At 44.5% G+C, this 15,759-nt stretch overlaps 2 protein-coding genes across 6 annotated transcripts in view; one reads left to right on the top strand and one right to left on the bottom strand.

The window, feature by feature from the left end:
* Positions 1–15,759, top strand: part of MTOR (mechanistic target of rapamycin kinase) — a 151,155-nt gene that overhangs the window by 64,512 nt on the left and 70,884 nt on the right. The window lies entirely within an intron of this gene.
* On the bottom strand, positions 2,290–9,543 carry ANGPTL7 (angiopoietin like 7). Its single transcript, XM_032300381.1, has 5 exons — positions 8,653–9,543; positions 6,190–6,290; positions 4,492–4,686; positions 3,615–3,813; positions 2,290–3,420 (listed from the first exon to the last, which is right to left on the bottom strand). The coding sequence occupies exons 1-5, from the start codon at positions 9,020–9,022 to the stop codon at positions 3,251–3,253; spliced, it is 1,035 nt and encodes a 344-aa protein (XP_032156272.1). The 5' UTR covers positions 9,023–9,543; the 3' UTR covers positions 2,290–3,250.

Raw genomic sequence — 15,759 nt, 5'->3', positions numbered from 1 at the left:
GTAGCCTCAGCTACTCGGGAGGCTGAGGCAGGAGAATAGCTTGAACCCGGGAGGTGGAAGTTGCAGTGAGCCTAGATGGCACCACTACATTCCAGTCTGGCAACAGAGCGAGATTCCGTCTCGAAAAAAAAAAAAAACCTAAAAAGAAAATAAATATGATAACTAAGTATAATCACTTTAAGGTCAGGTAACTCATTTTGCATATTAATTTCCTTGCTTACCTATTTGAAACTTCCCTCATTCCACCCTTAATTTTCCCCCATATTTGAGACAATCACAGAAACTTAAAGTTATGCAGATTTGTAGCAGACAGATATAGTTGGAGGCCTGGAAGAGACTCTAGAAGGTTATTTAGCTTTGTAAGCAAATATAGTTGAAAGTTAAGTCCTCAGAATTCCCTGGAAATTGATCTTGCCCTTTGTTTAAAACGCTGTTCCAGGCCAGGTGTGGCGGCTCAAACCTGTAATCCCAGAACTTTGGGAGGCCAAGGTAGGTAGGTAGATCACTTGATGTCAGGAGTTTGAGACCAGCCCAGCCAGGGTGGTGAAACCCCATCCCTACTAAAAATACATAAATTGGCTGGGTGTGGTGGTGTGCGTCTATAATCCCAGCTACTTGGGAGGCTGAGGCAGCTTGAACCCAGGAGGCAGAGGTTGCATTGAGCCAAGGTCGTGCCACTGTACTAGCCTGGGTGACAGCTAGATTCTGTCTCAATGAATAAATGAATGAATGAATGCGTGTTTCTGGGGAAAGCCAGTGTGCTTAGCTCTTCAGGTGTCCTCAGCTAAGTCAACTTAGCTTGCATTTCTACCTCCCTTCTGCTGGTCTCCTGTATCTTCCCATCAACTTTTTTTTTTTTTTTGCTTCCATTTGCAGTTTTTACTTCTGATTTTGTAAAGCTGCTTTTCCTAAGCCCGGTTGTGGTGGTTTACTGTCATCTTTACTGAAGAAAGTTTTAAGAAGCAACCTTAGAGAAAGCTGCTGCTAAGGAAGTTGCTCACAGCACTACCTCTGGTTCTGTGGGTGAGCCTCATGGAAAATCTCAGGGTTCTTTTCCCACTGTTGGTTGTATGTCCCTGAGCCACTACTTTGATCCAGTCTTGGAGACATTGCTTTGCAGTAAGAGATTGAATTCCCTTTCTTACAGTGGCTACTGGAGAGCTTGAAGCTAAATTCCTGGTGTACCTCCAACGAATTACAGACATCTTACCTGTTTAAAGTATTACCAACCTCCCTCAAACCCCACAGGTTTTGTTTTATTTTTCCTACTCTTATTTTCCCTTCACCAATTTGTCTGCTTTTTTAGAGCTTATTTTAATATATACATTTGGGTCAACCATCCTAAATTCTTTTTGAAGCAATCAAGGTAGCCCTACACAAAAACATCTTTGTGCAGCTACTCTTTTTTTGAGACAGAATGTCGCTCTGTTGCCAGGCTAGAATGTTACAGTGCAATGGTGTGATCTCAGCTCACTGCAACCTCTGCCTCTTGGGTTTGAGCAGTTCTCCTGCCTCAGCCTCCCAAGTAGCTGAGACTATAGGCGCATGCCACCAGGCCCAACTAATTTTTGTATTTTTAGTAGAGACAAGGTTTCGCCATGTTGGCCAAGATGGTCTTGATCTCTTGACCTTGCCTCGGCCTCTCAAAGTGCTGGGATTACAGGCATGAGCCACCACACCTGCCTCGCCTTGTGCAGCTATTTCTTATTTTTTGTTTTTGCTTTAAAAACCTGTGTTCTGTTGACACTGTTATTCTCTTGCTACTAGTTCAGTCTGTCTTTGCACCTATTGACTTTTTTACCTGTCTGCTCCAGGACAAATTAAATCCCAGATGTAATCCCCAAAACAGGGCTGTCACTGAGATAGTATAAACTACTGCCATCTCCTTAAAGCTCACATATCAGTAAATATAATTGCTTCCTTGGAGACAGAGGATTGAGTGATTATTTGATTCTTAGGAAACATGCACACACTGCTTTTACTTGGTTGGACCCGAGCATTAGGGTAGGGTCTGCTGACCTGCTTTTGCTTCTCTATCCTGAGTAGAATAGAGGTCTCATAAGACTGGATGCCTTCACTGCCCAGTCCCTGACATGTAATCCCTTTTAGGAAAAATTATCCTGGTTGTTGCTGCCCTTTTGTCCCTCACCTGTCCCCTTTTGGCTTCTACTCCCCACATGGTTGCCCTGAATACCAAAACAAACTCCAGGTCTCTGTCACTGCTCTGATTTAACTTTAACTTTTTATCCTGCTCTAAGTGGTAATGGTAAGAATTTAAAAAGAAAATACTCAGGTTTTGAAAGTGTTTATTGTAGAAGGAAAAGAAACTTTGAATATTTAAAACAAACACAATATTTTATTTTTACAAAGCAAGATGCTTATATACAGCATTCATTATTAACTATAACACCATCTACCTCATTTTTCAGCCATTTTTTATAGACAAAATTTTAAAAGGAAGCTCCTTGAGTTTGTTTCTTACAAAGTAAATAAAAATAGGTATACCTGTATTCACTAGTAATATTCTAAGGCAGTTGTGTGCAGGCATCCATGAGGGACCCTGTCCACCTCCTCCCGGTGCTTCGTGCCTTTCAGTTCTGTACCTGATCAAGGCGAGCAGGGGCGGTGCTCAGAGTCCAATCATCAGGCCCAGTGCCCTGGAGTTTCCTCCCTGCAAGTCCACTCTGGGTCATTTCACCTCCAGCTGAACAATTTTTGTGTTTTAAAAATAATGTGTAGACTCAAGGTAATTTCACCACATTTAAAAATGGAAATACTCATCTTCCACCTCCCTCCTTCAGTCCTTTCTCTAACACTCAAAGGCCTCTCCTTTGAGAATCAAAATAATATAGTTCTTTTTTAGCAAAGGGATTTGTGTTTTGCCCTTACATACCCTAAGCCTTAGAGAAAATGGATAAAGCGATCTCAAAATTATTTTCTTTCACGGACAAATCATGTGGAAAAGACAAGCTAGTGCTATGTCAGGGATCTTGGGCAGAGTGGCCCCACTCAGTCTAGCCACTTGGGAAGGATGGCAGGATCCAGTGGGTTTAAATAGCTCATCCTGTTTACTGTAAAATCCTTGGTACATACGATTTTATTGTGCCTCTTGGAGACTTATTCTTTCATTGGAGATTATAGGCTATTTCTCAACCCTACCCTTTCTAACACTCTCTTCCTGTCCTTCTCTGCCTTCATCCAGTCTCCAAGTGTCTCACTTTCTGCATCTGTGCTCCACGGCAGTCTCCTTTTAAGGCTTGAAGTCTTCCGGGCGGATTTTCATCTCCACCCGTTTGAGGGAGTAGGTAGATCCGTGCCAGCCGTACCAGGTGATGCCATCCAGGTGCTTGTTGTGCTCGCCCAGGCGGTAGTACACTCCATTGAGGTTGGAGTCTGTGCAGCAGTTGTACCAGTAGCCACCTGGCATGAGAAACAGACCCAGTGCTAGTAAGCGGACTGTGATAGAGACCAGACATCAGGTAAGGAGTTAGAGCCAGTATCAGAAAGAATCAAAGCCGGAACTTCAACTGTACAGTTATAATTCATTCTTTCTCCTCAAGTGGGATTACGGGCTTGTACCTGAACTTCTCCTTTTCCATCCCCTCAAATCTCACCTTTGCGGAGCTGGGCACACTTGTCCAAGCAGTTGTCATTGTCCTTGTCCTTGGTGCTGAAGGCTGTGTTGTTATGATACTGGAGGGCGTCGTTCCCCACATTGCCAGTGAAGTTCCCCAGGAAGAGGCGATAGCTGTTGAGTTCATTTCCCAGAACAAAGTGGCTGTACTCAGCATAACGCAGGTTGCCCTCCCAGTCCTGTCAGGAGGAGCAGAGCCTTAGAGAAAGTGCAGCAGGCTCCGTTTCGTGCTGTTTCTATACCCCTCTCTCCTGACAGCCCTGCAGCCAAACATCTTTTTATAGGTATGAATCTAATAAAACTTTATTACTTGTTTACCTCTAGTTTACTGTGTTAACCTGGGAATCAGAAAACAAAGCTTGAACTTCTTTCCTGATTCACCATATGGCCTTGATTAGTCTCTCTGTATTCCTTACTTTCCTGTCTATAAGGTGTAGCTATATTTTTGCTGAATCCCACAAAGAGATGCTGTAAGAGAAATGTGAGGATATAGTGAGTGCTTTAAGACTTCAGCAAGGGTCCCCAGCTGGTATCAGTAAGGTTTGCACCTAAAGGACCTCATGCCCAGGCCAGAACAAAGACTAGTGTTCGGCACAGCTGACTGTTGGATTTGCTCTGCTCTGGTCTGGGTCTAGTCTTTTCCTGTGCCACCTGCAGCTCCACTTTTGGCAGGGTGGGCGAGGGGCAGCAAGGAAAAATACCTATTTTTCCTCTAATGTATTACAACTTGCAGGAAAACCATCACAATGAATATACAGATCTGTTGTGAATCAGAATAGGAATGGCACTCCCAGAGTTGTATGCAGTCATGTGTGGTGGCACTGGGCCAGTCGTGGGGCCCCTGGCCTTGTGCTTACCTCCAACTCTACACGCAGCCGGGTTGGCTGTCTAGAGAGCCGGTGGATGTGTTCGTTCCCCAGCCAGAAGTCCCCACGGATGCTGCCAAAGCCCTGTTTGTACTGCTTCCAGTCCCGGTAAAAGGAGACGAGGCCACTTTTTCGTCTCTGGATGATGGTCCAGCCTCCTCCTGAAGTCTCCATGTCACAGAACACCTGGAGCAGAGGGAATGCTCTATGAGGGACTAGCAGGGGCAGAATGCAGGGCAGACTTCCTAGCCTGTTCCTGTCCCTGCGGAGCCAGTGGATGCATGCACTCCTGCAGTCACACTGGCTCACTTGGGCAGTGATGCTGCCCCGCTGCTGGTGAGCTGGGGCAGGTGGTGTACTGCTGAGGATGAATGATCCAGATTGGGCCCGGGGATGAGTGCACATGAAGCTTGAAGGGAAAAGTCCAGATACTTTTTTTTTTTTTTTTTTTGAGAAGTAGTTTCACTCTTGCCAGGCTGGTCGACTCACTGCAACCTCTATCTTCTGGATTCAAGCAATTCTCCTGCCTCAGCCTCCCAAGTATCTGGGACCAGAGGTACCTGCCACCACATCCAGCTAATTTTGTATTTTTGGTAGAGACGGGGTTTCACCATGTTGGCCAGGCTGGTCTTGAACTCCTGACCTCAGGTGACTGATCCATCTGCCTCAGCCTCACAAAGTGCTGGAATTAGAGGTGTGAGCCACCGTGCCTGGCCAAAAATCCAGATATTTTTATGCTGCCTTCATGTTTTCTTTTCTCCTCCCCCAAGGAATAGCTTTTCTAGGACATGGCAAGGGATTTAAACTAAGTTATGTGGTGGTTATAAGAATGATCTATGTTGGCTGAGCGCGGTGGCTCATGCCTGTAATCCCAGCACTTTGGGAGGCCGATGCGGGTGGATCACGAGGTCAAGAGATCAAGACCATCCTGGCCAACATAGTGAAACCCCGTCTCCACTAAAATAAAAAATTCTCTGGGCATGGTGGTGCGTGACTGTAGTCCCAGCTACTTGGAAGGCTGAGGCAGGAGAATTGCTTGAACCTGGGAGGCGGAGGTTGCAGTGAGCCGAGATTGCACCACTGCACTCAAGCCTGGCATCTGGTGACAGAGTGAGACTCTGTCTCAAAAAAAAAAAAAGAGTAATCTATGTTATTAGAAGGCTTGCTGCTTGGCTGATAATGATTTGAAGGGCCAAACAGATACCTGGGTTTGGAGTGCAGGGCATAAACTGAGTGTTTGCGTAGCTCTTTGGTGTTTGGTTTGTTTGCTTGTGTTTTGAGTTTTCCTTTTTATTTTTAAATTGAGACAGTCTCATTCTGTCTCTCAGGTTGGAGTGCAGTGCCGTGATCTTGGCTCACTGCAACCTCTGCCTCCTGTGTTCAAGTGATTCTCCTGCCTCAGCCTCCTGAGTAGCTGGGATTACAGACACCTGCCACCACGCCTGGCTAATTTTTTTGTATTTTTAGTAGAGATGGGGTTTCACCATGTTGACCAGGCTGGTCTTAAACTCCTGACCTGAAGTGATCTGCCTTTCTCAGCCTCCCATAGTGCTGGGATTATAGGTATGAGCCAGCACTCCCAGGCCGAGTTTTTCCTTTCTTTAAACTGTGAATGGCCCTGTTGTCACAATCCCTTTGAGGGGTGAAGGACAGGTGTTAGGGCATGGGCAGTGACTGTAATAACCTCACCTCCAGTTCAGGGCTGCCCAGGAAGTCATCAGGAGGAAGCTTATACACTCCAGAGATGCGGTAGTTCTTCTGGTAGAGGGAAGAGCAGTCGTAGATAGCGTCTACAAGAGAGCAAACCACAGGGTGAGCATTTAGACCCAGGGGCTCCATCTGAGTTGAGTGTTTAGAAACTGAGCCTTTGTTTCTACCCTGGGATTCCCACAGGTGTTAGTGTTAATTACCCAGCAGTGTCTGCATTTGGGAGTTGGTGGCTATCAGGAGATCCAGAGGGGGGTGTATTTTGGCTTCACTAGTGTTAGAGCAGAGCGGTCGGGAAGCCCTTCATCACCTGGATAGCATTAGTGGGACATTCCAACAGGTAGTTTCAGGTTAACTCTGAAATAAATTATTCTGCTGTAGCTAGGCCATGAATTCTAGAAATGCTACAGCATATGAGGGCCACGTAACAGCTACTCCTGTCAGGTAGATTCAGACTTCTTAGACAGCTGTCTCTGTAACAAATCAGTCATGAATATTTCATAGAGTCTGGTTTTGTTGATGTTTCTTGGTTGGTTGGTTTTGTTGTTGTTCAGAGGTGGTGGCTACTGCCACCTGAGACCCTATTTAAGGGAGATAGATTTTATGATCATGTATTTTCCCCCTCCATCTATAAATGCTAGAACCTCAAATGAAAACACTCAGAAGAACCTTTGAGGCCTTCTCCCCGGAAGTTTTTTTAAGACAAGGAAATGGGAGCATCAGACTGGCCAATTTTTTGCTCTGCGGCCGTCGAGCTGCTACTTTATGCAGGATTTAGGCTCTGTATTCTGAATATCAAAGAGCACCATGGAAGAGAGAGCCTTTTCTGATAGGATTCAGAGAGCGCGGGCCTTACTATCCAAGAGAAGCTTCCTGCCCTCTGACTCAGGGTGCTTTTTTTGGTGACCACTGCACTGGGACCTTGGGGAAGAGCACAAGATAGCAGATAGGAATAATGCTACCATGGGAGCTGTCTGAGGCACCTAGGTTCTCTTGCCGAGCACCGTGGGAAAGGGAGGCAGAGTATATGTGCCTTCCCCATCACTGTTCTTCATTTCCTCTTAGTGGTGAAGGCATCAACTAATTGCTTTTTCTCAGGGACTACCTACTTATAGAATATAAGGGTAAAGGAGCACATGGTCATGGAGAAGAAAAATAAGGAATGATGTCCTGGGCAAGAAGAGCAAGAGGCCTGGCAGGAGAGCTGTGCTTGACCCCAAGAACCTCCTTGCAGCATGGTGAGAAAGCCTCCTGTTTGGATGAGCAGAAGTGGCACAGTCAGATTCTTCTGTCTGGCCTGGTCTTCCACATGTCTGATTTAATCTCAGACCAAATCAGGACTCACTTGTCTGGAAAATGGCCTAAGAATACCTTTCTGATTCCAAACTGAGGGCCAGGAAGTTCATGCTTAGAAAGTGATTTGTACGTGTTGGTTCAGGTAACAGATTTTTCAAGCTCAGTTTCATGTTAAAACTTTTTCTTAATTTGAGCTGAAGGTAACCATTGATTTAGTCGGCAGAAGCTGATTGTGTCTTTGTTCTTCATGTGGTTTATAATGGGACCACTGGTTTTTATATCAGCAAGAAATGACATGTCTATAGGATATACTCCTTACACTAATATTTTCCTGATAATTTCAGAAAACCAAATATTTATCTCTAAACCATAAATTCATGTTGGCCCACCTGAGCCGAGCTAACCAGAAATAAAAGTTATTTTGCAAAAGAAGGATTAAATTGATCTTATTTTTGGCCTATTAAAAGTCTATATTTCAGCATTACATTTAAAAAATTCCCTGTATTAGGAGAATTTCATTTAAGACCATGGGAAAAAATAGTTGTATCACAATTGAGGAACCTTAAGGAGCTGCATCCTTCCTGAACACAAAGGAACACTTCACATGGCTGTGTGTCTCTACACTGACCTCTGAGCCAATGAGAAGAGTTATGTTTACAGAGAGAGGACACAAAATTCTATCATGCCCAGTCCCGGTAAATCTTAGGGATACCTGAGAACTGTTCTGGCAAAACTTTGCTTCCAGAGAAACAGCTGTTACAGTTTGGTGCTTCCTTGGAATTTCTTGATATATAGCCTGTCAGCTCTTGGTGAGGAAGTAGCAGAGCTCCTACAACCAGGAAGACTTGAACCCTGCTTCTAAGAATTGCTGGGTGACTGCAGGCAAAGCGTGTAATAGCTCAGCACTCCAAGATGGCAGTTTATACCTTCTTAATTTGCTGAAACATCGTGTGGGTAAAAGAGACCTATGAAGGTGTTAGGTAAACTTACATAGCATTAGAAGTCAAAGGAAATACTGCATAAGCTTTTACTAAAGGGAAAGTATACCCCCAAAAGAGGCCCCAGTAGTGGTTCTGATGACCAGGTTCTGTAGAAGCAGTGCTGTAGATGGGGAGGCACTCCATGTCCCGCAGGGACTGGTCTCCTTACCTGCAGAGGTCTGAGTGACGGTCTGCGCGGCCTGCAGCTGCATGATGTCGATCTGGTTGTTCATCTCAGAGTACTTGCTCTCGGCATCTGTGAGCCGCGACTCCATGCGCTTGCTGTTGCTCTCCAGCTCCATCACCTGCATTACCACGCTGACCCAGTCCCTCTCCTGCTTCTGGTTCAGTTCACTCACCAAGCTGCTGAGGTTGGCGACTTGGGCCTTGAGCTCTTTCACCTCCTCACAGCAGGCGGCCGCTTTGAGCTGGGCTGGTGTCTTGTGCTTAGGGGGCTTCTGCAGCCACGCTGGGTGGCTGACAAAGGCCACAGTGAAAATGCAGAGCCAGGTCACAGCTGAGAGAGGCTTTTTCAGCATCTTTTGTGGGTTTGGGTGAGGAAGGCCCTTCCTTCAGGGGAGTCTGGAGATGCCCAGCTGAGGTCTGCAAAGCTGCAGCAGGCTGAACCTTACACCTTCACTGTGATGGCCTCGCCACTTTGTTTTCTCTCTTTCCTTGCTCTTTGCTAGCCTTTCTCAGAGCTTGAGTCTCTGACAGGGGAGTTGAATAGATAGCCTATAGCTTTCCTTCCCAAGCCCGAATGCTCCACAAGTCAGCATCTTAAATATTGTTTGCTGCCTGCACCTCCACCCCCACCATGGCCACACCAGACTTTAGCCCCTCCCAGCTCATCTGGGAGGGTCAGGTGCCTGTTGGGTGAAGTCAGCGTCAACTTAGGCCAGAGGAGGGGAGGAGGGAGACGGGGCGAGTCTTTCTTTCCTTGCCTGTACAGTCTCTGTGTTGAGACAAGAGGACTGTGAATTTGTGTGTTTCCAGTTTCGCCTATTAGATTATGCCCCTGCCAACCACTGGCTCAACTCTATCAGCAAGCAGGGCAGGGTCAGAGGAATTTCCAGATTCCATTCAAAAGGTTATATAACCATGGGGTGAGGGTAAGGTAGACGAAAGAGACGCTACTCACCCAGGGAGGCCTGTTAATGTAATCCATGCTGTTTATATGAGGATCTGGTATATTTTGACATCCTGCTGAATATGCTTTTAACTAGGCTGGTTATTCCCGTCTCTGATCATCATTCAGTATTTTATAAAATCCTTACCCAACCTGAATCTAACAGTATCTCACATTTGAAATTTTCCATCTTAGAAAAGTTCTGGAAATAAAAGAATAGAGTAAATCGCTTAGGAAGCCAAAAAAAGACTTTGTAGCCACAGGGTTTGCACAGTTTTCTTTTTATATGCTTTCTTCTGCAACAAAGAGAGGGCCAGTATTAGCATCTCAGTGAACTTGACATTTTGCAAGGAGGTGTCAGAAGATTACAGCAGAGAGGAAAACTCAGCAGTGCCAAGCGTAGTTCTGGGATTGGTCACCCACGCTTCTGTCAGTGTTTAGACAGAACAGGCCCATCCTTGGCCCGTGGTTCAAAACTTGGGAAATATATTAAAATATAGAGAAAAGAATCCCTAATACCTAATAAATCTATACCTAGAGGCTCGTTTCCCTCTTTCTTTGCTGGTATGGTTTGCAATTTGAAATGTTTCCTCCTCTATTTGTATATGACTTTGTATCTAAAAAACGTGAATATTGTAATTTTTCATGTACTTTATGTGAAGGACACTGCTCTTTTGAAAACAAATGTGAAAAACATAGAATTTCAGCAAAAATCCTTAAAATAAGCTTTTCACTGAGGATCTATACAAAGGTTCCTCTGTCCTGAAAACAGTAACTCTGTCTTTGGAACGTGATGATTGCCATTTCCATGTTATGGAGCCACTGAAGCAGTTACTTGTACTGTTGTAGTCAGCGTGGGTCCTTCCCACATAAGCATGATGCCTGACAGCTCTCCTCCCATGCCATAATCCCCCAGAGCTCTTTTCCAGTCAGGGCTTCTAGCTCCTCAGAAAGTAATTTCTGTTCAAGCAGCTGGAGTTACTGAAAAATTTTTTTTTCTTGGAATCAAAAAGCGGTAGAGGATCAGGTGGATCAGAGTTTGTTTTCTCACATCCCCAGCCTCCTTTGCCTGGTAAAGGGTGAGGATGTTACTGATACCCTTATAGCAACTTGGCATTCCAATCAAAAGATTCCGTTTAGAATTGGCACTGTCTACCAGTCTCTGCTCTCTTTTTGCAAAATGTCTAGCCCAACAGGGCATTGCAGCCTTAGCTCCATGGAGTTCATTTCACTAAGGAGAATCTGGCCCCAGTTGTTAGCATTCTACAAGGCCTGCTAAACATAGGGATCTTCAAGGATTCTCCTGGCCACCAAATGACACTGACCTTAGACCACATGCCACAGAAGTGCTGTGCACTGTGCAGTCATGTATAGCAGGGGTCCCTAATCCCCAGGCTGCAGACCTGTACTTCTCCATGGTCTGTTAGGAACAGGGGCAAACAGCAGGAGGTGAGTGGCAGGTGAGCGAGCATTACCGCCTGAGCTCCACCTCCCGTCAGATCAGTGGCAGCATTAGATTCTCACAGGAGCGTGAACCCTGTTGTGAACTGCACATGCAAGGGGTCTAGGTTGCGCATTCCTCATCAGAATCTTAATGCCTGAAGATGTGAGGTGGAACAGTTTGATCCTGAAACCATCTCCCATCTCCCCATCGCCCCCTCCCCCAAGTCCATGGAAAAATTATCTTCCACGAAACAAGTCTCTGGTGCCAAAAAGATTGGGGACCACTAATGTATAGCATTCCATGTGACCCTGCTGCCTTGGAACTCCCATGTAACAGTACAGCAGAGAAAACATAAAAGAACAGTGGAACTTTGTGGAGTTCCAGCCAGCTTTTGTTTATTCTTCCCAGTCTGCTTCTCTCACCCAAACAGGAAAATATTATGAATTGATTCTTACATTTAGGCAGAAAATGAATTAATCGTTCATGTTTGCACCCCATGTAGCAGTCCCTTTTAGGAAAGGTTGGAGGCAGTTCATAAGTTTGGTTCGGAAGTATCTAGCCTTTAGCATGAGTGCCTGGTCTTTGACATTTATTTTCTGGAAACTTATTTCATAACTTGACGGAAGACAGAAGCTGCTAAATTGCATAAGCTATCCAAATGTCAATAACTCACCACCCCCAGTTTTGAGGAAAAATAGCTAATTAAAGATATTTCTCATGCCAGAAGACTTATCTGTTTTCTAAAATATCCACAACCCTATATGATGTCCTAGATTCTGAATTTCTAAAAGAAGAAAAATAAGTCCTTGTTTTGAGCACAGCTAAGTCAGTAGAGAAAACCATGAAGGATGTGGAGGACTAAAATGGTATTGCCTTCTCTGAAGGAGGCTTTTAAGCCCTTCTTCTGCTGTTCAATGAGCAGAGTGACCGTAAAAATGGGAATTAACTGAGAAAATCTGGAAAACCTGGGTTGGATACTGTTTAGATTTTCCTTTTCTCCATTTTGCTGGTGGTGCAAGAGGGCTAGCTTGGTGCTTCTGGGAAAGATGTTTATGAAAATTAAGCTTATATTCTTAATGAAAAAAGCATACTCAGCCTGGAAGTTCTCAGAGACTTCACAGTGCTTCGGCTGCACTGTCTTGGGTGGCACCAAGGTAATCCAAGGATCACAGAGCAGGGAATCACCTAGGGCTGGTCTCTCCTTCTACCCAGAGAGGAGCATCAGATCTCGTTTGCTTGAAAGTGCCCAATGGGAGAAACTGCTCCCCATTCTCAGCTTGTGGGATGAATACATCTCAGAAGAAGCTGCCTTGATGTTAGTTTTAATTGTGTACTTCATAGGAATATTTCACTTCTTCTGAAGTCTTTGAATGAACCCCAGCCTGCCATACTCTATAAAGCCGCTGAATAGCTATCTGCCTTTTTATCACTCCATCCCATTCCTATCTCAACTGAAAGCCCAAATCCATCAAAGAAGGTATTTCCATCTTTTTTCTAAGCTTTCTAATTTGCCACTTCCACTAAAGAATATGTCCAGAACCTATTAGAAGTCATTTCTCTCAGGCCTTCTCTTTGAGTCCTGTTTTGTTTTGTTTTTTTCGTTTTGTTTTGAGACAGAGTTTTGCTCTGTTCAGGCTGGAGTGCAGTGGGGCAACCATAGCTTACTGCAGCCTCAACCGCCTTGTCTCAAGTGATCCTTCTATCTCAGCCTCCCAAGTAGCTGGGACTGCAGGTATGCACCGCCACACCCAGCTATCTTTTTTTTTTTTTTTTGTAGTGATAGGGTCTCACTATGTTGCCAGAGCTGGTCTCAAACTCCTGCACTCAAATGATCCTCCAGCCTCTGCCTCCCAAAGTGCTAGGATTATAGGCATGAGCCACCATACCTGGCCAGAGTCCATTTTAAATTATGGAATATGGCAAAAAAAAAAAAAAAAAAAGCCTCTGTCTGATTTCTCTCAGGACTTTATAGCTCTGTTAGCCACCATTCAAGTTGTAGCATCCAGCAATAATGCTGATCCAGTGTTGGGCTGTCTAGTTAGACAGCTGGACTCTTGGACAGTTTGACATGCTAGAATGGGAGACACAGGACAAGGAGGGCCTCTCAAGGGAAGTGATACCTAGGTTTTTGTTTTTTTGTTTTTTGTGGGTTTGTTTTTTTTTTTTTTTTTTAGATAGAGTCTTTCTCTGTTGCCTAGGCTGGAGTGCAGTGGTGCGATCTTGGCTCACTGCAGCCTCTGTCTCCCAGGTTCAAATGATTCTTCTGCCCCAGTCTCCCAAGTAGCTGGGACTACAGGTGTCTACCACCATGCCCTGCTAATTTTTGTATTTTTAGTAGAGACGGGATTTCACCATACTAGCCAGGCTGGTCTCGAACTCTTGACCTCATGCTCCGCCCGCCTCGGCCTCCCAAAGTGCTGGGATTATAGGCATAAGCCACTGTGCCCAGCCTATGATACCTAGGTTTTAACTAAAAAGGAGGAAATAGCCAGGAGTGGGATAGGATGTTGTGAGCAAAGGCGCAGCCACGAGAAAGACTTGGGCTAGCAGGAGAATATCAGTAGTCGAGCATGGTCTGAGAGTCAAGGGGAAGCAAAATGGCAGCAGAAGCTAAAGCTGGAGAGGTGGAGTGGAGCTGTGCCTGGGGGGCCCAGGTGAGGAGTGGGAGTGATCCTCTGCAGACATGGAAAGGAATCCTACAGGTTTTTTCCTCTTGTTCCATTGTTTTCCTGAGTTCCACCAAGAAAGTGGCCTTTTGTAATTGCCAAACAAAATTTTTTTAGAGACAGTGTCTCATTCTGTTACCCAGCCTGGAGTGAATGCAGTGGTGCAATCATAAAGCTTACTGAAGCCTGAAGCCTGGAACTCGTGAGCTTAAGCAATCCTCCTGCCTGAGCTTCCAAAGTAGCTGGGATTACAGGTGCACATCAACACGTCTGGCTGTTTTTAAAAATTTTTTTGTAGAGACAGTCTCACTATGTTGAGGCTGGTGCGTAACTCCTGGCCTCAAGACATCCTCCCATCTCAGCCCCCCACAGTGCTGAGATCACAGGCATGAGCCACTACACGCAGCACAAAGATTTTTCACTGCAAATGAATGATTTGGAACATAAGAATTTCTTAAAATTGTAATGCATTCATATTAAATACCCTGACGGTCATTTGGCATTAGGATTAAGGAGCTAGTACATGCAGCACTTGAGTTCTTAGGCCTAGAAGCAGACTGGATTCTAATCCCTCCCCAGCACTTGATAGCCATGTGGCCATGGGCAGATTACTTCTCTGAGTTTGCCAATCTGTGAAATGGAGATAAAAATAAAAACTGTCTCGTACCACAGGGTTTTCATGAGACTTGAGTTAAATAAAGCAAAGGGTTAAGAATAACTAGGTATTTTTGGATAAGGAAAATAAATTTGGAGGTGTTACACTACTGCATATCAAGATCCATAAAGCCACAGTAAGGCAGTACAGTATGGACATAGGATGAACAAATGGAACAGAGTTAAATGTTTAAAAACAGACCCACGTATATAGAGATACTTGATTTTATGTATGTATATATGTATTTATTTTCTCTCAAGCCGTATGATATAAACACTTAATTTATGACAAGCTAGCACCATAGAACAGTGAGGAAAGGACTGCTAAGTCAGCTCGATAGCCTTATGGGGAAAGAAAAGATTTTTTATCTATTTTTTTCCCCTCAGTGATCGCTTTTCAGAAAGAAAAGATTATTGATCCTTAACCTCACACCACACGCAAAAGCTCAAGTCCAGGAGATTTAAACTCTAAATGTGAACAGTAAAACAATAAAACTTCTAGAAGATAAAATAGGAGATTAGGTGATTAGCTTATTGTAATAAGCAAAGATTTCTTTTTTTTTTTTTTTTTTTTTAGTTTTTTGAGACAGAGTTTCGCTCTTGTTACCCAGGCTGGAGTACAATGGCGCGATCTCGGCTCACCGCAACCTCCGCCTCCTGGGTTCAGGCAATTCTCCTGCCTCAGCCTCCTGAGTAGCTGGGACTACAGGCATGCGCCACCATGCCCAGCTAATTTTTTGTAGTTTTAGTAGAGACGGGGTTTCACCATGTTGACCAGGATGGTCTTGATCTCTTGACCTCGTGATCCACCCGCCTCGGTCTCCCAAAGTGCTGGGATTACAGGCTTGAGCCACTGCGCCTGGCCTAAGCAAAGATTTCTTAAGAGACAAAAAACACCAATCATAAAGGAAAATATTAAGAAATGCAATAAAAGTAGTTATGCTATTCATTGGGAGACACAAGAGAATGAAAAGGCAAGAAATATTTCTAATACTTCAATATTATAAATGTGTTATACCCAGAGTGTATAAAGAACTCTTATCAAACAATAAGGGGGAAAAAGATAGCACAATTAAAAGATTGGTGAAAGAAGCCAGGTGTAGTGGTGTGCACCAATAGTCCCAGCTACTTGGGAGGTTGAGGTGGAAGGATTGCTTGAGCCCAAGAGTTGGAAACCAGCCTAGGCAACATAGGGAGACCCTGTCTCAAAAAGAAAAAAAAAGATTGACAAAAGATGTGAACAGGCACTTAGTTCACAAACGAAGATATCCAAAAGACTTATAAATACATGAAAACGCTACCTCATCTCAGTCATTTTGGAAATAAAAATATAAATCATAATAAAATGCTACTGTACACCAGCCAGAAGGGCTGAAATGGAAA

The sequence above is a fragment of the Sapajus apella genome, unplaced genomic scaffold (genome assembly GCF_009761245.1).
Source record: "Sapajus apella isolate SASKATOON/1434 unplaced genomic scaffold, GSC_monkey_1.0 scaffold43, whole genome shotgun sequence".
Classification (NCBI taxonomy): domain Eukaryota; kingdom Metazoa; phylum Chordata; class Mammalia; order Primates; family Cebidae; genus Sapajus; species Sapajus apella.
The sequence above is the reverse complement of the archived record's forward strand: the minus strand, read 5'-3'. Positions and strand labels throughout refer to the sequence as shown.